The 22,929-nt window shown below is 38.5% G+C and overlaps 1 protein-coding gene across 2 annotated transcripts in view; it reads left to right on the top strand.

Moving 5' to 3' along the window:
* astn2 (astrotactin 2) overlaps window positions 1-22,929 on the top strand; it is a 240,246-nt gene that overhangs the window by 209,527 nt on the left and 7,790 nt on the right. For both annotated transcript variants that reach the window (XM_027282013.1, XM_027282012.1), the window contains one exon: window positions 14,987-15,128. In XM_027282013.1, the coding sequence (XP_027137814.1) occupies window positions 14,987-15,128 (142 nt within the window). The remainder of the gene's footprint in view (window positions 1-14,986; window positions 15,129-22,929) is intronic.

Below are 22,929 nucleotides of genomic sequence, written 5' to 3'. Positions count from 1 at the left end.
CGGCTTAGCACAGAAGATGTCCGAACACCAATGCCAGATGTACAGATGGAGCAGACAGAGAGGGATCACCTGTTCCTACAAGGCCAGTAAGGCAAGTGGGGCACTGACTCACTGTGATGAAGCGTAGGTGAAGATGAGGTCATCCCTATTGCAGTTAATCATCTCAATAGGGTGTATTCAAGTGCTGAAAAAAAAAAAGTAAATGCAAGGGTGAGTTTTAATGGCCATACACAGTCTCCAAACGTGATAACTCACCCTGATTGGCAGGCAAATTCAAATGTAAATTTTGGTGAGTGATATAGCTTTTAGACCCTGGTTGAGGACATTGACTGTGTGAAACAGAACGATAATTAAAATAAACCCTGACCACCAATGGTATTTATTTCCTTAGTAAAACATTTACTTCTCATTTACCTTACTGTCTTCTTACTCCTCGTCTTTCAAGAAGCAAATGTCAATTGAAACCCTACTAATGCTACTATAGAGTAAAGCATCATATTCTAGAAACCTCTAGATCTATTTATTTATTTATATCGATTCATGTATTGACTGATTCACAGACAGTTGCATCTGTAGTAACATATCTGTGGGCACAAATCATATACAGATATCTAAAGTGTATTGATTCATGGTTGCTTTAGTGATCACAGTACAATATAAATACAGTATGTATTAAAAAAGATAATAATTTAACTATACCACTTTTAATTATACACCATTTCAGGAGAAGGAATTGTGTCATGATTAGCTATGTCCCACATTATTTATTTAAGTTTTCCAAAGCAATTGTTAAAAAAGGCCTTTGTGAAGTATACTCTTAACCTACTCATTACTACCTTGGACCATTGTGTAATTTATTAAACAAGCTCATTTTAGTCACATTTGTGATGGATATGAGTGATCCACTTCACTGGGCCTCACACAGGCCTCTAGATGGCACACCAAGGCAGAGACAGCATTCACAGAAAATCCAGTTGGAAAGGCAGTGCTGACGTATTAGTGTGGGGCTCAGCATTCCTCTACAGCAATAGGTCAAACCAGCTGTGATATGTGAGAAGATATTGAGGATCACAAACAATATTAAGAAATTTGATAAGAGCATTAAAATGGACAAATGCTAGAAAAGCTCTAAATGTAGCTTTAATACCTGCATCAGCCAAAAATCTATGACAAAGCAACAACAAATTAGCAACTGCAAGTTGTGTAAATGACAATGTATTGACATTAAGGGCATGTCCTTTTACCTGGTGCTTTAAACCTGCAAAATTGCAAAAACAACCCTTTAAGGATAATTTGATTTGTTTTTTGTAACTATGCCAATATTAAGGAACTCGCCTGGTTTCATTTAGGTTTCAGTCATCTAAGGTACCACAGCCAGGTAATCAACATTCTACCATTTAAAAATCTACTTTGAAGTTGAGTGAACGCCTTTTACTGTGGCTGCAACTGCACATGTTTTGTAAAAAAGGATGCAAGAGTGTATTTTCACTGCATGGGAATAATTTGTGGTTTACCTAGACTATAATGTCAGATGTCCTTCAACTCTGTTTCCTGTCGATCTCACTGGGAGTTCCCAGAAAAAAGTGGAAGGCACCAAATATGTTATGAAATTTGTCTAATAAAAGGCTTAACCAAAAGTATCCCTTATTGGCTGAATTCAGACTGCTTCTGGGTTCCATTATCACATTTTTACAATCCCTCTATTGTCTCGTCAGTTGCTAATTTGGTCGGCTTGTCCTTAAATCACAGTTATGCTGAGGTGACACTTTTTTTGTGAATGTGCTCATCAGCGTAGCACTGTGCTTCCCACAACTCTCACACAAACGCACACACTTAACGCTAATTAAAAACCTGTGAGTCTCTCTGTGTTGCATCATCGCTGTATGACACCTGATTTTGTGGCACGTAGGACAAGCATGTCAGAAGCCAGAGCAGAGCAGAACTACAAGAATTGTCAGGAAAATGAGAACATGAGGAGAGATTGTGTGAAAATGTGGAAAGACGCAGCGAAGTGAGAAGAACCGGGGGGGAAATGGGCAGAAAAGAAAAGACAAAAGAGGGAGAGGAAAGAGAGTCTCACAGTGTAGAGGAGTGGGAGAGGGACCCAGGCAGCAGACAGCAGACAGCTCTGAGGGTTACACAGCAATGATGTCACCTCATGCTGGCACTGTTGGCCTGAGAAACAGATTAGACATTTGATCTTTGCCCTTATTTTAGGTCCAGTTTCCTCCTCCCAGCTCACGCAGCCAGCTTACTGGGATACATGACATGTGTATCTTCCTCTGTTTTACCCTTCTCTTCTGTCACATACCTCATACCTCTCTACTATCCTCATGTCTCCCTTTCTTCTGCGAACAGGGTCAGTGGTATCCCCCTCCCCTGTTTATGTAACAGCTCCATTATTGGTTGAGACCAAGAATGCCCCCCAATGCGTCGATAAGCCCTCATTCAAAGAGATTGAATTATATGGAGATAAACGGTGTCCTTGAGCATGGGTGCAGATAACAGATTGGAGTGACACAGCTGACTCTCTTTGTTTTGTTAATTAAAGATGACCTCATCGCTAAAAATGGACGCTGTGCACCTCCTCGTCACGAGCCTCGCCATCAGCAGATTGCAGATTGCAGGCAGGGGGCCAAGGGCTTTCTGCATTCCCTTTCCCTTTTTGCTTCCTTTCCCATTTTGCCTCTTCACAGACACATTGTTAGTCTCTCTCTCTCTCCTCGCCATAGGTCTAGACTTTCCTTTTTTGTTTTTTTTTTTACTTTCCATCTCTCAGTAACCATGACATTCCTTCGATGTCCCTTATGTAGGTATGGACACTTATGTGTGCTCATGGAACCTCAATGTGGCATGAATGGATTTGTGCAGGAATTGTAATTAAGACAAGACAAGGTTGGTGCATCTCATTGCCTTCCTTTTCATTCATCATTATGCCTTGTGGGGGATTTTGTCCCCATCAGACACAGGGCTACTAATTAGATCTTTTTATGTTATGAAGCAATGACACAACTTATGGTGGTCTGGACTAGAACTTTGTTGAATTTGGCGTTAGCTAAAAATCGATTTAAAATGCATTTAAGCATTAAATTGAGATTGATTAGTCTCACTTTGCAATTTGGGGCATTGCAAACACTTAAAGTGGTAGAAATAAATATTTACTCATGATGGAATTGCTCTGTCTATTAATGAACAGGAAAGGACCAACAACCCTGCCTAGATTTATTTGAAGCTATTATAATCATTGCCCAGATGCATTTTGCTGCTGATGTAGTATATGTATTTCTATTACCCACAATATACTGTACAAAAAACAAAGAATAACAGAAGTACATGTAGAATGGTTTGTTGTGTTGTTGAACAATAATACATTATATTATTTCTATAGTTCTTTGTCTACATGGACCTCCACCTGTAACTAAAAGGGTTGCGATGGATAACCACGATTACATTTTACTTCATAGGAGGGGGCAAATAACTATATACTAGCCAGTATACTAGGGAGGTTAGGTGGCACAAGCTGGTCTCAGTGACCAGCAACAATTGTTCACCCTACACAAGACTACTTCACATAGCCAGCTGAAGCCACCAGAGCCCTCTAGTCTTGTGGCACAGCAGGTGGAGGATGGCACTACACATCAACCAGTCAATACAGTGCAGCATCACAGTAAGACAAAAGCCAACAGGCTGTCAACACCCACAGCTCTATTCTTAGTGCTAAGTACAGACCCAGGGGGAGACAGAGCCACAGTAAAAAGGAGCCAGGGGCAGTAAAAGCAGACCACATACGGGTCACATCAAAATGGTAGACATGGACCTAGGTGGCTGTTAGTCCATGACGAAACCACCACACAGGATCTAATTTCTTGCTATGCAGAAAGGGCAAGGGGACCCCAATGCTGAACAGCATGACATTTCCACATTATTAGAGCCAATGTGCCACACAGTTCTAAAGAGGAACCCATTAAGATCGGACACAAAGGTTGTTACCAACAGGCAGGACACGGACCATGATACTGCTGAATTACGATAGGGCTTTTGAATGTGGAGAATTTTTCAATACATTCAAGACAGGAGCTGCTTATTTGCTGTTTGTGGTTACCGTTGTTCAGCTATGACCTCATTTGACCTCATGCCTGTAATATCATCAGTGGACAGAGTTGAAGAAATATCATTATACTGTGGATGACGAACAGGCTGACAGTCAAATTAAACATCAAATCTGTCTTAAAGGCCAATAAAATAATTAATCAATTTTTACCATTACATCATTCACTCAGACCCATATGTTACTTTAGCTTCAAATATCATATTTTATCTTTGATTATAACATGACCTTGATGAAAACTCAATTATTATTAGCTGGAGGGAAGTTGATTAATTTCAGATAACTGTGAGGCTTTCACGTAATACTGTTATTACTCTTGCAAATTAACATGTTATCAAGATGTAAGAGTTCCACCAAACTGTCCATTGTATTACTGCTCAACAACAACATGCAGTCCAAGCAGTCAACACATTAGGTAAGTTTTGTAAGTGTGTGTAGTACAAGATGCAGCCAATACATAGGTGTGGAGGTGCAGCATTCTGGGAAATGTTGGTCATTTGATGGCTATTTTGGTCCAGAAATCTCAACAACTAGTGAATAATAAGTATAACAATGACAGTCTAGATGATGACTTTTTTGACAATTTGGTACACATTTGATGGCCAGAGGATGAATCTTAATGACTGGTGACTTTTTGTCTTACCTGTGTCTTTCCACAACATTTCACCAATCCAGTGAAATATTTTCTAGATGAATTGGCCTATTTTTTGTGTTGCATTAGCATAAATTACACCTGCTAGCATTCCCACTGTAAGCATGTTAACTTTTTTTTTTTTTTTTTAAAGCACACCTGTGTACTTATAGCCTCAGAACTCTGCTAACATGGCTATAGACCCAGTCCTGACTTGTTCAAATATATGCTACTTCTGGGTCAAAGAATCAAAGAACAAGTAGAGGGCTTCCCTGTTCTGTTGTTATGCTGATGATATTCAGTTGTACCTTTCAGTCAGGGTGGAACACATTTTTGTCCTCAGCATTGGTTATGATAGCAAAATATGTGAGAAACATCTCTCAAATGTACTGCAGAAATGTCTATATCTATGTTTTTATACTGGTTTTTCTATTCTGGGCCATCGACTTTCATGCATTGACTGAGACTCAGTTGACACTTTCCGTACTCTCAAGCAACATGTCCATTTTCTCAAATTCTTAACTGATATCATCCGTCTTCAGCATCTCTCCCCTTCTCATCTCACATCGTGCACTGGGAAGCAGAAGTGAGGAAGTCGAAGTGAGAGGGATTTACTATGGTTATGGGGATGCTCTTTGTCATTCTGAAACTAATTCCCAATAATAGGTTATTACATTAGTATGTCTATGCAAAATCATGACTGGAGCTGGGTAACTTGGGGATCCAAGTTAGGTTTGGTCTCCCAATTTAGGCTATGATGATATCTGGGTGTTGACACACCCAGATATCATGCTGATCAATCATACTTATTCATTACTGATTATTGAGCTTACATGATTATTATGACCCTGCGGTGAGTAATGTCACAGAAGTCCTGCTGTGAGAGGAGAGGAAAAGATGGTTTTGTCAGAAGAGCTGCTCACTTGCCTGACTGTCTGTTTGTGTCAGTGTCATCTTTTCATCCCGTTATCAGTCAGCAAACTGTTTTTCACTGCCTTAGTGTGAGAGTCTGTTAAAAGTGTCAGTTGCATAAGCCTCATGGTCAATGTGTGAGAGTTGGCAGCCCTATTCAATAGTGACTCATAATTGCAACCAAAATGTCTCAATGAAAAAAAGAATTGGTTCCATTAACTCTTAAGTGATCTGCGTACATGGCCAGAGCGTTTAAAATTAGATTAGATTATCTAGTTATTGGCTATCTATCATTATGGATTTCCCATGTTTTTTAGGAGTCTACTTACACTTATATAGGCATTTATTTTGTAAGAAAGTGAAAACATTAATTATAGGCTATTTAGGCCTAAATAATTTTTTTTTTTCGTTTTATTTGAAAGTCCAGCCCCAACAGTGTCTGCTTAGAAAAATTCTGGCCTTTGGACAAGTTGATGACCCCGGTTGTAAATCTAACAACCAGCAGGGTAATTGCAACACTACGCCCTGCAGATGTAGCTCCGTGCTGTCAGGAGAAAAGGAGCTGCTGGCAACTCAGTACATATCAGAGAAGACACACTGAAATCTTTAGTCTACACCCAAACCAACCTGTAATGGCACGAGGACAGTTCCGTACTGAGTTTATGTCTATTTCAGTCTATTTTTGCCTTCTCTCTCAAACCATGAAAAAACATTTTCATGAATAAATGATGTATTTTTCTACAGCACAATGCCTCATCAGGTTTGTCCAAAGGAATCTCCCTCCTTGGACAATTATGTGCAACTCAACCTGCATGGAGAAATTTGTTTCCCACAGTGTTTTGTTCCTCCCTCTAAATATCTATCCTGGATGCCATTAGTTAATCTCCACAACTCACTTGCAACCCCCTCCCCCCTCACATAGGCACACTCAGATGTGCGTCTAGTTGTTTTGTTTTTTTTCTTTTCATAAGTGGCATTAGGTTCCACATGACAATTTGTGTATACCTGTGTTACGTCTACTACTGTGTGTGTGTGTGTGTGTGTGTGTGTGTGTGTGTGTGTGTAAGAGAAAGAGGAAGGTGACGTGTAGGTTCAGTGTTGGGAGTGGAGGGTTGAGTGCTGACAGTTTAACAGAAGAGGCCCCTTGCAGGTTTTGCAGCCCACAGGAAATATAAAGCTTGTGATTTGTTTGTTAATGTAAAGCTTGTGTTTTGTTTGTTTAAAAAGAGTCCACTGTGCAATTGCAAGGACTCATAGGTTGACGTGGAAAGAGAAACACAATAAAAAAAAGGACAAACAGAAATGTGTTTTGAGAAAGAGAATGAATAAAAACAGAAAAAATATGAGAGAAAAAAAATCCATGCAGTACTAGATCATTTGATTTGAATTCATGTGACGTTATCACGTTTCAATTTCCAGTTAAATTATCATTCAACTACCACATTTGGTTATGGAAGCAAAAATGTATTTTGTCACACTCATGTGTGTCCAGGTTGTGCCTGCCATGTTTATTATTGTGTGACATTTTAAGCTGTTATTACAGTTAAGCCCACAAACATAAGAGACAAGAAAATACATTTAATACAGAGTTTTACAAATCATATAGAAAGTTTCTTTGCTTTGCATAACTTGTACTTTGTTAGACAAATTATATAAGCTCAAACTTTACCTGAGTGTGATATTCATTTGAGCCAGTATGATGAAAATAAAATACACAAAAATACCTTAAAACATTAACTTACAGTTTACAGTATAGTGATTTTAACCTTTGATTCTCTACTGGCTAGTCATTTGCAATAAGAATTAATTAAACATTGTGAGAAAGGACAGAAAAATGTCATTCATCTAACAAAACTATCATATTACTGCTGTTTAAAACGTGTGTTCTGTTAGTAATTTGTACACACATTATAGATCTATATACATTTATACATCTTCTATACTAAATCGAACCTGGGCAGAGAAAGTGAATGACAGTGCCATACTACAGTGTGTTTTTTCTTACACCTTTCTCTTGAATTTCTTTTTTGAATCCATGATCAATGACCTTGAGGATTTACACGTATGGTCTCTCTAACTCACCCACACACATACACCCATACACAGAGCTAATAGCTGAGGCAATTACACTGTGCCTGAATTCAGTTGTGTAATTGCAATGATGTGAGGGATAACAATATAGTAAGCCTGGCTTCCAACATCAGACGAAATTTCAACATGCTCACACCTGTCTTCACATCCAGCTACAAAAGGGACAAATAAGGTGAACGTGTGTTGTGCTTGTGCGTATCTGCATACATGTAGACGTACATACGGTAAATTGTAAATAGTATACATGTTAATTGTGTGGTTTGTAATCCCACTGTTGGGTTTCTGTTTTTCTACTGTTTGCTTTGCAATGCTCTGCTTACTCTTTGTTGTTGCCCTTTCCCCGCCTATGGCTACTATTCACCTCATGTTGCCAACAGAGGAAGGACCTCTTTCTGAATTTTTTCCATGCCGTGCCTTCCCCCACCTCGTTTTTTGTGTTTCCTTATTTGCCAATGTTTTTTTGAGAGGGATTTTCCTTGTGTTCTTAGAGAATTTGTGAGTCTGGTTCAGGAACTGTTGCTGTTGTGGGCCGGCATATCCCTTTGAGACATTGTATATGATATTGGTCTGTACAAATAAACTTGACTTGACTTGTTTGCAACTACATCATAGTTGGGAGGCCTGTGTGTGTTTGAAGCAGAGTGGTTCTCTCTGTACGCTGTCCATCAGCCCGTCTCGTCATGTTCCCATGATTTGCTATTATTTGTTCCCCTCTCTGCTTACTAAAAAGGTCACCTGGCATTTACCATGAGGTTTTAATCGCCATGTAAGCTGGAGAACACGCAAAATGGCTTTTACCGTAATAGAATTTCGGGGGCCTTAATTTTTGCCAGCTGTGTGCTGTTTTGGCTTTGGTATTGACAGAAATGTTGATGGACCACAGAGCTACCCATGAGGAACCCCTCAGAAGGGTAGAACCATAAATGCTGCTTCTGGGTGGGTTTAAATATCTTATTCTACAGTTAATGGATTTTTCATTTTGAGCATTATTAACTAATTCTAGATTGTTATGCAAGCACTTAAAAGTTACCACCTTGGAGGCAGTGGATGATTGATCTTCAGTAGAAATGAGCAAACTTCCACAGAGATAGCCATGCATGTGTGCCAGTGGTTTATAAAAACACTTCCAGTTTAGTAGTTGAGTCATACCATAATTTTGCATGTGCGAACACTCCACGTTCTATTTGTCACCCTGTGTCATTTCCTCTGCCTAGTCTGGGCTCCTTCAGTTGCATACACACACATGCAACGCCGTTCTTTCTCATCTCTCCTCTCCTATGATAGTGAATGAAAGCAGGTCTGCTCATCTTCTTCTTCTGGACTCTCTCAAACACAAGGCTATAGTGTAGGGAGGGGCAATCTGTTAATAAAGGGAGTATGTTTAAGTAAACCAGGGTATGTTTTGCGGCTGTATATGATTAATTATTAACACTGGGACACAAAAAAAAACAATATTTATTAGAAAGTTCATTGCGCTTTGGCATATTGCCTTTGTCAGGGATTGTAAAAACATGTGCCACTGATTCATAACCATTGTTATAGAGCAAGTGTTGTTGGAATTTCTCTTCTTTGAATCAAGCAGCAGCTTGAATAGGAATGATATAGATTGTCTCGATCTATATTGCCTTATTTTTAAAGCATAAAGCCAGATTTTAAAAACTTTAACATATAGCTGTATGTAGGTTCAAAGCTTTGAACTTGGACTTGGTTTTTTAAGGTTTCTCCAGCTGTAAGAGCACACACAATTCTGTCTTCCAGTTTGATTGTTTCTTTGCTTTGCCTGGTAATGGTTACTTGCAGTGAACAGTATTCCTAGATGTCTTTCACCACCCTAACCTTGCCAACCCTGTCTGTCAGTGTTCATATGTAGGATTATGTAGGCTCAGTTTGCAACTTCATATTTGATATCTCTTAAGTCAGTATGGAGAGAGGACTGGGCCATTGATTCAACTATTTCTGCCCTCTATTGGAATTACATGCTGCTTTTGGCTTGTGCATAATTCAGATTTGCATTTTTGTTTCATAATGATATTTTGTATAATTCCAAATGTGTAGACTCTTTCAGTATTTGATTTCCATTACTTACAGTTGTTTATTTCTTGCAAACTGACATTTGCATATAGAAAAGGCCAATATTTCCCTTTTTACTGTGTGCAAATGATGGTACATTGTGTACCCCTACTGGTCTTATATTTATGTAATTGCATAACAGTTTATAGCTTTCAGATGGCTCTGTTTAAAGAGGGTTTGACCGATGGAATGTGCGGCTAGAGTTTGCTAGGTAAGGCTATATGATTGTTAAAAGAACTAAAACACACACTGCGTTCTCCTGCTGAGTCCTTAAATTGATAATTATACAGTAAGCCACTCAAGAGCCACCGACCAAAGCCATTTGTCTTTTGTTTAGTCTTCCAGATGGATCAAAATTACTTAAGCACTTCCTTGTGCTGTCAGTGGTCTATTTATCACTGTACAAGTAATGTTCAATTATGACACATTGCCTCATGTCACTAAGCTCATGATGCCTCTCTATTTATGTCTATGGGAGACATAACATATTTCTAACTCATTTAGTACAAATGGATATTGTCACGCCAAGTTTATTTTAAGTACTGGTTTAGGACTCAAACTATGAGAAAACAGTGTTGCAAATTAGCCACAGTAAGAACACTATGATCAACACATTTGATAATTGCTGTAGTGCATTGTGTCCCTGATAAATCATACAATTTTGTATTTTGGAAAGATGCAAATAAAGGTTTAGTAATTCTTTCCTTTTTGTCACATTAACTTGAAACGTCTGCAAAGCCCAGGTACAGGTCCTATAAAGTTTTTATAAAGAGGAAGGAAGAAAGGAAGTCATCTGGTATAGGTATGTCATAACTATGTGCTGTGAAAACATCAGCGGTAGCCTTGCATGCATAAAGCAGCAGCAGAACTTTGTTTGCCATATCATTTTATCGTCTCTTCTGTCCTTAAACAATTTGTTTGTCTTTGTTGTTGTTGTTTTTATTCTTCTTTCAAGTCTTCTGGGAGACATGTGTGCTGTTCTCTTAAATGTGTGTCAATCATCGACAGACTGCATTATCAATGTAAACAACAACAAAAAAAAACACTTGTGACCTTGAAATGATCAATATCTAACATAAACATCAGACAGTATAAAGGGTAGCCAATAAAGGGTAGTTTGCAAGTCAGGAATATGTTATAATCACATGCATCAACTCACCCGCACTAAATAACTCACAAGTGGTTATTCCTGAACTCTACTGTAGTCACGCATCAGCTCCTTGATTTATTCTGATTGTCAAAACATCCATTGACATCATCATTCCTCTCCACAGCCACATCCAAAATCATAAAACATCAGAGCACTCACCGTCATTTTTTCTTTCCCCTCTCATTGTTTGACTCATTCTCTCTCCATTTTTTTTCTCTTTCCTTTTCCTTTTGTTACACCGCTTTTGTCCACGGTGTATTTGGAGCTGTCTCTTTCTACTTTTAGCTTTTGTCAAGTAGCAGAAATCTGGCATTCAATTGGCATTCCTTTCGTAGTTGTTTCCAATAAAAGGTGGGGGAAACAGACTTGAAAGGCATAATGAACACAGGCCAAGTCAGGTCAACAGTCAATCTTAGATCTTAAATAGATCATTAGCAATTATTTCTGGGAAAGATTAAGTGGTCTACTGGGGATAATTTATTGTTCCACCAAATTTTGGTTTGTATACTTAGCTAACTAAATACACTGACTGCATGAAAATTAAGAGAACTGAATACCTGCATTGCCCATGATTTTCTAACAGTGAGTTTAAAAAAAGTAAGTGAACAAAATACAAAAAACTTGGTTCTCTGTTCTGGATCAGTACAACTAGTAATAACCAGTTAAAAAAAGTGGAGCTAATTAAAAAAACGAGCCAGTTAGCGCATGTACAGTACCAGCTATAAGCTGATATCATGAATTTCATCCTACCTAAACAGTTTTTTGTTTAGTCTAGCCATATTGAGTGTCATGAGCCTCCAGACAAATCAAATATCTGAGTGAATAGCTCCTGGACGATAAAACCTGATAGGACACATTGGATCCAATATCATCCTAGCAATAAATCTGCCCTTCACCTTCAATTCAGTTCATGTACAGTATTACATTTGTCATGTGGTCTTTTTAGAAAATTCTGTATCCTTGCGCTTAAAAGTCGATAATTAGATGACACACCTGTCACAGTGTAGAGGACAGCCTTGTTAAACAGATCACACGGAATAGTGACATATGGTTATGTGTGTATAATGTTGGTTACAAATCATTTCTCCCTGGGAAAATCCTTGTGAAGGCTCACGATATTATAGTCAATATAGAAACTTTTACTTGACGGCACACTTCCCAGAATCACAGAGGCCTTTACCACAAAGCTAATGGTGTATCATGCAATATTATTCTGCATGCTGATTTGCACTTGAAAGGTTTGGACCACCTACATTTTTATACAGTTCAAATAACACAATAAGATTTGTGACACTGGTGTGCTGACCCATGCTGGCAGGTTGAGTATCCATACCAAGCTTGGAAACTGGCTGACAACTATACCACAGGTTTCTCTAGAGCAAAACTAAAGGAAAAAGTCCAGATGGTTGTTCAGTGTAAATATGGGCACACAGTGCTGGGCACTGACACTTTAGACAAGGTTTCACATCCTGAGTTCTGTTTATGGTTAGATTTAGGCTACCAAAACACGTTGGTTAAGGTTAGGATAAGACTGTGGTCCTGCTTCATATTTTCAGTCAGTAATTACTTTTTCCAACCAGTACCGCAATCTTACCCTAATCTTAATCAAGTGCTTTGAGTGGCCAAAACATAACCATAAAAACACACATCATGTTTCAGTTGTAATGAGCTGAAATTGTAAAACAAATAAATGAACTATGTTATTAAATGTTATATTCAGATATGCTCATACTGAACATTTTGCAACTTTGTTCCTTTATTAAGTTGAAAACATTATTGAGGCCGCACCACTTTTCTCCGAAAGTGAATTTGCTGCTGCAATTTACTAGTGCATGTATATAAATTCTAGGAGACATGGCTGTATACAGTATAGCATCTATGGTATATGTGTTCATGAATTAGCCAGCTGCAAACTTAAATAAATAAATAAATAAATAAACGTAAATCTTCATTGTTACTCCTTTTAATAGCTAACACAAAGTATGTGGCACCACTGAAAGACATACTTAAAATAATACTTGCTGAATTTTAATGTTCTATTTCTCAAGCATAGGTTTATCATTACCAAAACAACAACAACAACTATGGACTTTGTTAATATCTTATAAAATATAACTGACAATTGTACGGAAAATAGTCATTGTGTAAAACATCTGGCTTTTGACAAACCAAGATAATTTATCTGTTTAAAGCAACATTATTTAAGATTTAGTATTTCTTGCAATTTAGCACCACCAGTTTTAGTATGCTGTATTATTGTTGTAAATATGGACAGATGTACACATGCATTTGTATAGGTCTTGTCAGATGGGGAGCGATTCTCTGTCTGCGTTCCCTTTTGGATCCACAGGCTCTCACTGTGCTCCTCATGTGAATAGACAGGCAGACAAGTGCTCTACGTGTGGTAGCCATGGAAATGAAACAGAAATGAACAACGACTAGTGTTAAGTAAGGAGAGTTAAGTGAAAGTTCCTTGACTGTGGCGATATCCCAAATTACAGGTTGATTTGTTGACACATGGTGGCAATCCTGTCTTTGATACCAACCACACATAGCTTTTAGCCTTAAATTAATGTTTACTTAATACATCCAGGCTGATGGTCTGCCATGTGAATTCCCTCTTGTTTATGTCCAAATTACTGTTATAGTTCTATCATGGGAGTCACGTTATGATTACTGATAGCTGAATAGCTAAGTTCAGTTCTACACTGGTATATCCGAAACGTTCTTCCTGTTCGCAGCAGGGACAAAAGGTTGTTAGATTCTCCTAGCCTTATTTCTACTGTGTTTGGTGCACATGCAGCTAATGATTTTCCCCATCAGAATGCAGTGTACGTCATTGTACGCAGGTGGTCTTGAGGCTTAAGAACGTAAAAAAAAACAAAAAACGTGATTTTGTAAGTTGTTTATAGTAAAAGGTAACAAATGTGAATTCCAACTTGAAAGTATAACACACTTCACGGGAGGTCAGTCCAAGATTTTTACAAAAACATTATGATTGAAAATGTAGACATACTGATATTGACAACTTTTTTTTGCAGCCCTAAGCAGGTTTTAACAACAGCATAAAAGAACCTAGTCTGAGATTTGTGTTTAAAAAGGTAAAACCTTCAAAAGAGCAACAGTGCAGGAATGTGTTTGGGGGAAACCTCCTATACACAGAGCTCTTTCTGTGAAAAGGTCAAATCATTCATTCGTGCAGTTCTTTTTCCTCTCTTCGCAACCTTTTCTTACCATCTCCTTATGCCCTACCAGCCAGACTTACTCCCTGTGTTTATAAGTTGGCCCATGTATCATAAGCTAAAACTAAGCTGCCCTTTACCTCGTGTAGAAATAGTTGGAAATCCAACTGTTTGAGAGTTTTTAAACTATTTTGACAGCTCCCTCTTTTTTCCATCACCCCCATGAGCACTGGAAACTGGCGTTGTGTATGTGTGTGTGTCTAAATGAACAAGTGTGCGTTGCTCGCCTTTCCCGTAAGCTGACATGAAAGATATTTCACAACTTGTGAAGTAGTGTTTTGTGAGACGCCAGGGTGCTCAGTGAGATATCATAGTAACAGTACCATGTGCCCATAAAGGAAAGAAATCCTGTTTTCTTACAGTTCTATAATGTCCTGTGTATGGGTTGGTGCCAGTAAAAGGTAATATTTAATTTAGCCTTGGGCTTGGTGCAAGCAAGATGGCTCCCACCTGACCAGGCAGAGGTGAAACACACAACACCATAGAAGAAAATGGAACCATAATTAGACAGATATAATTATATAAATTCATTCATGACTAAGTTCATGTTGTGCACCATTGTTTTTCCTGTGATGAAACATGTAGTGCAACCAAAACATGTGGCATTGTTTTGTTTAACTAAGAACAATAGATGAAATATTATGCTGAAAGATAAGCTTGCAAAAAATACAAATAACTTTTTCAAAGTGACCATATTCTAAGATTTTCTGGTTTTGTTTCTTTCTGTCTTCATTTCACCCTTCCCTTTTTCCATCTTTCCTGTAATTTCATCTCTCTACCAGGTGAGGTTCTGAGCTTGATGGATGATCTGTTCTCTGGTTTGGGTTCATCCTGTGTTGTTGCTGGGAGGAGGACTGGAGACCATCCTCATTCTGTGCTATATTCAGTGGTCTTCAAGTGCCTGGAACCTGACAGTCTGTACAAGTAAGTCTGCTGATGCCCTTTGCCAAGTTTTACAAGTCAGTCGACTAACTAGTTGATTTATTTCTTCGCCATATGCAAAGCTTCAGTCATAAATTGTGTTGTGTTGTGTTGTGTTGTGTTGTGTTGTAGTTAGTGCAGAAATGATTACAGGGTTCCTGCACAAATTTGATATTAGACTTGGGGGAAAATGTGTTTTTGTGTCATGATAAAGATAAACACAATACAGATTATGGAGCTCCTTGTAGGATTTGCCATGGTACATTGGTCCCAGGTGAGGTTAAGGGCCAGACTTTCAAAGGTCATATAGTCAGTATCTTAAAAAAGAACATTGTTGCACGGAAGAGGGAAAACCAGAGCCACGTCCTGAAGCTAGGAGAGCTTTCAGGTAAATGCTTGGAAACTGGACCTGTGTATCTATGGGGTCTAATCAGCCTCAGTTGGGGGTTTAGGTATGTTTGTGTCACTTTTCTGGTAAAGGAAATACAGAGGCAAGTGTCAGCTATGTCATACTAAGAAGATATTGTATAATATGGAAGTATTCACAAAAGTAGAATCAAACTTCTTGATAGGGATTGGACTCCCTTGTTTTCTAGAATTGCTAGTGTGAGAGGCAAGGTCGACGATGATCAAAAGTGCATTTTCTCAAGAGTGTCAATATGATTGTGTGTTGGGGCAAGGAAGGCATGCTGTTGGAACTTTCTATATTGAACAACCATAGTCAAGCCTTTTCCTAAAAATCCACAATCATCTTTGTTGTTTAGTCCATTTTTTAAGGTAGCCTCTTGTAGGTGTGGCCTAATAGTCATCTTGGTGACAAGATCCTGTGGTTGGACACCTAAGACAATTAGAGATGGTTAACCCAGGGGACTCATAAATCAGTGGTCACATTTTAGGAAGTACTGCAGCTTTTGTCTCTGAACTAAATCTGTGGAGGGGGTTTGGGAAGCAAGCACCCATGTCTTTGATAGAGGTAGGCAAAAAGTGCAGCAAGATTTTTTCTGAAATTCTCAATGTTCAAGATATGTTTTGGCTGGGGTGCCCTGGTAGCTCACCAGGTATACCATTTACTATGGCCATAGTGCATGAGCTGCATGCTATCTCCACCTCACTCTTTCTCCAGCAGCCACTATCTAAATAAAGCAGAAATGGCAAAAACAAGTCACATGTTTTGGCAGTCTTGGTAAAAACACCCCATCGGTCTGATGTGGAGGTCAGGTAATGTGTCTGAACTGGCAGAAGAAGGAGTAGGCTCCCATTTTTGATAGAAAGTGAACTAGGGGTTGTGCCTCATTTATCTGTGTATGATGCTATCAGCAAAGCAACAACTGATTAGTTTTTTATTCTAAATTAGGATCAGAGTGGGTTCAGGATTGGATTTGGATTTGTTTTTGTTAATTAAAACATTTCTACTATTTCTAGAGATATAAATATAAAAACAGAAATCTAATCTAATGAGAAAGTGAATCACTTTACCAAGGCTGGACAATCCCGTTGTGACTCACCTACAATATGCTGTAAAATTGTTCATGGTTTCAGCTCACAATTTATTGCAACCCAACTGACTTGATCCTTTTCTGACCACATTTTTATGGGTTCAGTGTTTCCCATTACCATATAAAGACCTTTCATTAAACATTATGTTGTGGCCATGTTTGCATCTTTCCCAAACAACAGTGACTGAGCAAATATCAGCAAATCCACATCCTCCCCTGGGTGTCTACAATTCCCACTGCAAATGTTATTTTGTTTCAGGGGGTGAATTTTGTTACCTACTTCTGAACAACAGCTGGGTTGAGTTAACCAGGGAAGCATACTTAGTCTCAACGTGGTGGATGCTTCCATTCTTTTATGTTCTCTTTGGTCAGAGGAGAACATGGTTTTAGTGATCCCTGTTAAGAGGCAGTATTTTTTAAACCTGAAAAATTTTAATTGGCCACTGTGTTTAGATTTTGTGGGGGATTTAGCTAACAAACAGGCCGTGCCTGAGGCATTATTTCTGTCCATAGTCATCACTCTAATATACCATGCATTTACAACAGTAAAGCAAACTGTGACAGTGTGACAAATGAGCAGCCAAGTCTATCTGCTGCTGCCGATTGTGGATTTGTTAGTGAATGGGATTAACCCATCCATCAGTTGAGTTGGTCATATGAATAACACGTCATGTCCTACAAACATTGTTAAATTAGCTGCATGATAGACTGGTGCTGTACTGGAATGCATTCAAATTAAACCTATGGGAACAAGAACCAAACAACAGTACAACCACAAAAATGACCATTGTGTCAGACCGCTCTGACACAATGTCAAGACAATTAAAAAACTCAACTGTTTATAGGATTGAGCTACTATAAACAGGGACTTCTATTTTGTTCAGTTCTGTTCAGTTAACCAATAAGAAGAACATTTTGGACTTGAAATATATTTGTCTTTTTTCCCCACTGGGTATTGCTGTAATATGCATTTCCTCTACACGTTGAAAGAAAGTTGCTAGAGCAGCAATAATGGGTGAAGCAGACAGAACCCAGATGTTGTTGTGGCTGTCACTGGACACATGAAACACACTGTCTTCTCAGGTTTTGTTAAGTGTCAAATGTTTATAATGCTCCTGCTATTTGCCGGCCTTGGTTTGTTTTGGGAACTGCAACATTTCCCCTCTCAAAGAAGCAGCCAGAATTTAGAGCTATGGGAAACTTCATCCACAGGCATGTTTTCCCCAACTCAAATCCAGGTATACATATACTGTGCCAGTCAAGGTCACAAAAAAGTTGCAACACAACACTTCCAAACATCAGCATGGTAGTACCACTTCTATTAAATGCAAACAAAGACGATAAAGTAAAAGAAAACAAATCCACACATTCACCGTGGGATATACCAAAACTTTAATGAGCTTTAACAACCAAAGATGTAAGTCCAGCAGAACATTCTTGCCACATTTAAGCTAGCAAGTGTCCCAAAGGAAAGGTTATTTAGTTGTGTCAAACACACTACAGAGCAGAGATACAGTTTGGAGAGGCTACATTACATGCATAACAAGGCCTTTCTATTGCTTGTGTGGGTGTGTTTACACCAGAGGGAAGGTGCTTGATGCATTAATGTATCAATGCCAACTAACTATTTAACATTACTGTCTCCCAACAATACAGCTATAAAACAGTAAAATATGTGCTATGTGGTATTTTAAATTAATCCAACATTAACATTAAAGTATTTTTTAGTTTCAGATACAATGTAGCACCCAGGGAAGTGCAGATTAGTCTTTTTTTGAAGGATTTTCCTGTCTGTGGTGCAGGAATTGACATCTGTACTGAACATTTAAACAAGTTAATAAAGTTGATGAATTAAATCCAATAAAAGAGTCAAAAAGCAGTCAACAGTCACTGATGACACTTCCAGAAGTTTATGGCCATGTCAACAACACAATTACCATCTATTTAGTTCAAAACTCATGATTTTGAGTTTCCTAAAAGCTTTGACAGTGGATAAGGAAAAATAGGGGAAATACTATTCGTTTAATCTGTAGTCAGGCTTACACTAACAAAAACCTGCAACAAGAGCCTAATTTCCAACTTTGTAGCAGTGTTATCTTTGTTTAGGCATTCTCCACAGTGTTATTTTCTCTGATAAGAGCAGAATTTACGTCGGAATTACGTCTGAGGGCACATCTGTTTGCAGCCAACTCCGCTTGTCTTAATCAAGAGCCTGATAAGACCTCTACTGGTATTGGCTTAGTACTTGATCATTACCAAGGCTGCTATGGCCCTTATGTTCCCCTACAAACTAAAATGCTGTTTGCTTTACGAAAAGTTACACAGCTCATTTCAGAAGCTGAATTTTGAGAAAATAATCAGAACACGATGTAATAGTGTGCTATATTGATGCCAAAAAGCATAAATCAGGTGTTAAAAGTAGCATGTGCTAAGCCAGAATTCTCTAGAGAACAACAGGCCAGATATTATTATACTTTCTGCACAAATCACTAACCACAGCACAAACTTTTTTGTGTGAGTGCTGAATTTGTTTATTCAGACATTTAAGTAGAGTTATTAAATTGGTGACTTTATTCGTTGTTATAATGCTTAAATGTCTCTAAGGGGTGATTTGACTTGCAGACAGCAGTTAATAAATAAGGAATACAGAAAATTACAGCAATTAATTAAAACATCAAGAAGTACAATTAGAAAAAACTGTGACAAGAAGTCTGAAACTACGGGACAACCCTGTTCCCTTCACAGCTAGTAAGGCCAAATTTAGTTTGAAAAGTAGTTTCTATAATAAAAACTGCTGTAATATTATAGGTGTGAATTATGCTACTGAACGATAATAGCCTGGCCCGACAGAAATAGGATGTCGGGAAAGAAAATTGACAGCAACAACAACAACTGATGGTTTTATCCCGTGTCTTGTATCATAGTGATAAGAAAGTGACTTCACATAGAAAGACTAGCATGTTAGAATCTCATATTCCTTCAATGACTTGTTCATAACCATTACCAGGAGCACATAATGTTCTTCTCTGCACTCTAAACTTGACAAAGCAAAAAGTAGAACGATGTTGTTAGTGCCGCAAGCTGTGAAATGGAGAAAATGCCACCGTCACCTGTGTTTTTTAGGCTTTTTTCATTGTAATGTTGAGTCAGTATCATACGCATAGCCATTGTTTGTTTCTTCTGAAGGCATCCCTTTATACCTCCTTCTCTGTGACATCATGCACATCATAAAACACAGCATGCTATGATTGGTCGGGGATCAATGTATAGTCTGCCATGCCTCTTGGACTAGTCACAGCAAAAATGTACACCTCTATAATTACAGAATCACAGAACAGAACAAAACAGTATTCCTTCCTTTATTTTATGACAGTTTGTTATAATATATGCATTCACACCTTGGCTCTCTGCATCACTTGACAGACCTACTGTACATCTCAAGCACTATAGCTGACCAGGATGCCTGCAGATGACCATTTTCTGAATTGTTTGCTTCATTTACTTTGGTGACTTTAAGGCAGCTACATTTACTTTGTTGTGGTCAGAAAAAGGTTGCAGTCATGGCAAATTAAAAATGACTTAAAGGTCAGTTATATTTTTATGGGCCAGTGTTTTGACATACAGAATTAAGATCTGAGGTTTTTGCTGCTAAACAAATATTATTGCAGTGATGGAACTTTGTGACAGACTTCATTCATTAATATCCACAGGGAGCTTTTAAAGAAACCAAGGGTTTGAAATCAAACATAATAAAAAGACAACAGCAGAAAAGAGGGCTGAGCTAATATAAAATTACTTCTGTTTCTTATTTTGATTGTTTCTGGGCATCGGAGACCTTAGTTGAAAATAAGCAAGTACATTGCAGTGCTGCATATCACCAAAACTTAGTGCAAGTGCTAAGTCATTTGAATGTTATTTAATAGCGTTATGTGAAAAGAAGAAGAAGGGGCAGTCATGGCCACACATTGCAGTACTAGTTCAACTAAAATGATTCAAATATTCTAGAAATATCTCAGTTTCCAGAAATAGTTGGTACATACATTTTAAAACTGTTGAATGACTTTTAATGGGGTGTTGTCATCATTACATTCATTTCGACTGTGAGTCTTGCTTGATCTGCAAGTGAGATCATTCAGAGCTGAGATAACTTTTCTAATGTACAATGAAAGGCAAAGCAGTGTTTAGAGCTGTTGCACCAGTGTAATGCCACTTAGATCTGAGGATTTCAAAGTCATGAGACACTGTAAGCTGCCATAAATTCTTCAGGCAGTGAGAGACAATTCTATGTGGCCTTGATTGATTTGTGGACTGGCTCAACTGATGTGTGTCCAAATGCTGACGTCATGGAAAAGGCATTCCCTACTGCCCTGGCTTCTCTCAGCATGCCAAAAATACTGCCCTAATTGATCCTCTCTCACTCTCACTTTCTCTCATTCCTCCTCTCTTGCTCTGTCTGTCTCCGACCTTTCTGTCTTGTCATCTCTTGTTCAGCCGTCTCTCCGCTGTCTCATTAAATTAGAGGACAATGGTTACTTTAATGGCAACGTTGTTCATTTACACAAACATTAATCAGCCATTTGTCCACTTCATTATTTGCTGATCTTTCAAAACTATGGCGCATGGATAAAACCAGGCCACTTCCAATGGAGTCATGTGCAGTCCTGGAATAGACATAGAGAGGAATTAGAGAGAGGGATATACAGAGCTGAGCTGTATGCAAGCGATGTAGATAGAAAATTGGAAAGACAGAGGAAAGTGTATCCGTGTGTGTGTGTGTGTGTGTGTGTGTGTGTGTGTGTGTGTGAGTAGCTGGGTGGGTTGCCGGTGTGGTTGTGTGTGTCTTGCCAATTCTGTTTCTTGATGTTTTGACATTTCCATGGCAGGCCAGACCGTGGTTTGTTCCTTTGTTCTCCCAGGCGATCTTTATCATCACTGAGTCCTGTACTGAACTCAGACACCACACTGTCCATTAAGCCTCCCTTCTACTATCTGTGTCTATGAATGAGATTCCCGCAGTATGAAAGACTCCTCGCCAAGGATCCTTTGCATGACTGTGATCTAAATCTTGTGAAGTTGCTCATACTTGCACAAATGAACATGATATCCTTCTTTTACCCAAATAAAATACAGATCTCCAACACTGACTCTCTGAGAGGCTCAATCTTCTGGCAGAAACAGCTTTATTACAGTACATAACAATCTTGTAATTGCTGTAGGGGCTGTGTAAGGGGAAACAGTACCTGTCATTGATGCCAGCCATTTAAATGACCTAAGATGGCAATAAAAGGCTGGCATACTCACCTCCTGGGATCTCAAACAAAACTTTTAACAAATTGCCTTGATAAAACTCCCGCCTCGTCATCCTCCTGCTCCCCTCCCCTCTCCCACCTCATTGTATCCATCTGCACGTTATGTGGCCACATAATTTAAACAGTGTGACTGTTACATGCTGGCATTGTTTTGCTGGGCAGAGGAGCCAGTGAGGCCTGTGCGTCTTTTGTGAGGTTCTTGGGGAATACCGCATCCACCCTGCTGAATAACAAGACCAGACAAACTATGTGAGCAATGTCCAAACAGGTCATGATACAAACAAAACAATCATTTGACAGCATCGGGATGAATCTCAAAAGACATTACATGAAAAAATGGGTTTAGGAAGAAAAGCAACTTTTGTAAAAACAATAATATCCTAATTTCTTTATTTTCTTGTATTTCTTAAAGTGTTTAGCATTGGAATGCCATCTCAGTTGCTCATTTTGTCTCACTGTGTTTTGTGGTTTCCTTTTTGTCATTCTGTTGTTTTTACAGTGGTAACTCTGTGGAAATACTGCTGAAAGCTTACAGTTTTTCATAACTAGTTACAAACATTTCTCAATACTAAATTCACTTTTTCAAAACTTCCCCTGCAGTAAGAAAAACAGTGCATGTGGACAAAATGATGATTTTTTTATTTATTTTTTTCACTCAAAAACAACCTTCAGCACAACTGCACATTATTAAAAGCATACTTCATTTATCATTTATCATTCCATTCAATATACAACCTTGAACCACAGGTCTTGGTTGGAAAACCTTCAGCGTCCAGGGCAATGTTTATATTGTGCACTCAGCTGTGTATCTGTAAAACCATATTGCATAAATTACATCAAATGTAGAGTAACAGCTTCCATTAAAAATCCTTTACACGCACGGTTGTTTTCAGGTATTCTGATCAGACCTCTGCTCAGGTGGACATTAGTTGGAACTATGCTGGAGATGTGTGAGGTCTCCAGGCTACATGTACCGACAGGGATGTTAAAGTTGTAAAG

This window comes from Larimichthys crocea, chromosome IX (assembly GCF_000972845.2).
Source record: "Larimichthys crocea isolate SSNF chromosome IX, L_crocea_2.0, whole genome shotgun sequence".
Classification (NCBI taxonomy): domain Eukaryota; kingdom Metazoa; phylum Chordata; class Actinopteri; family Sciaenidae; genus Larimichthys; species Larimichthys crocea.
The sequence above is the reverse complement of the archived record's forward strand: the minus strand, read 5'-3'. Positions and strand labels throughout refer to the sequence as shown.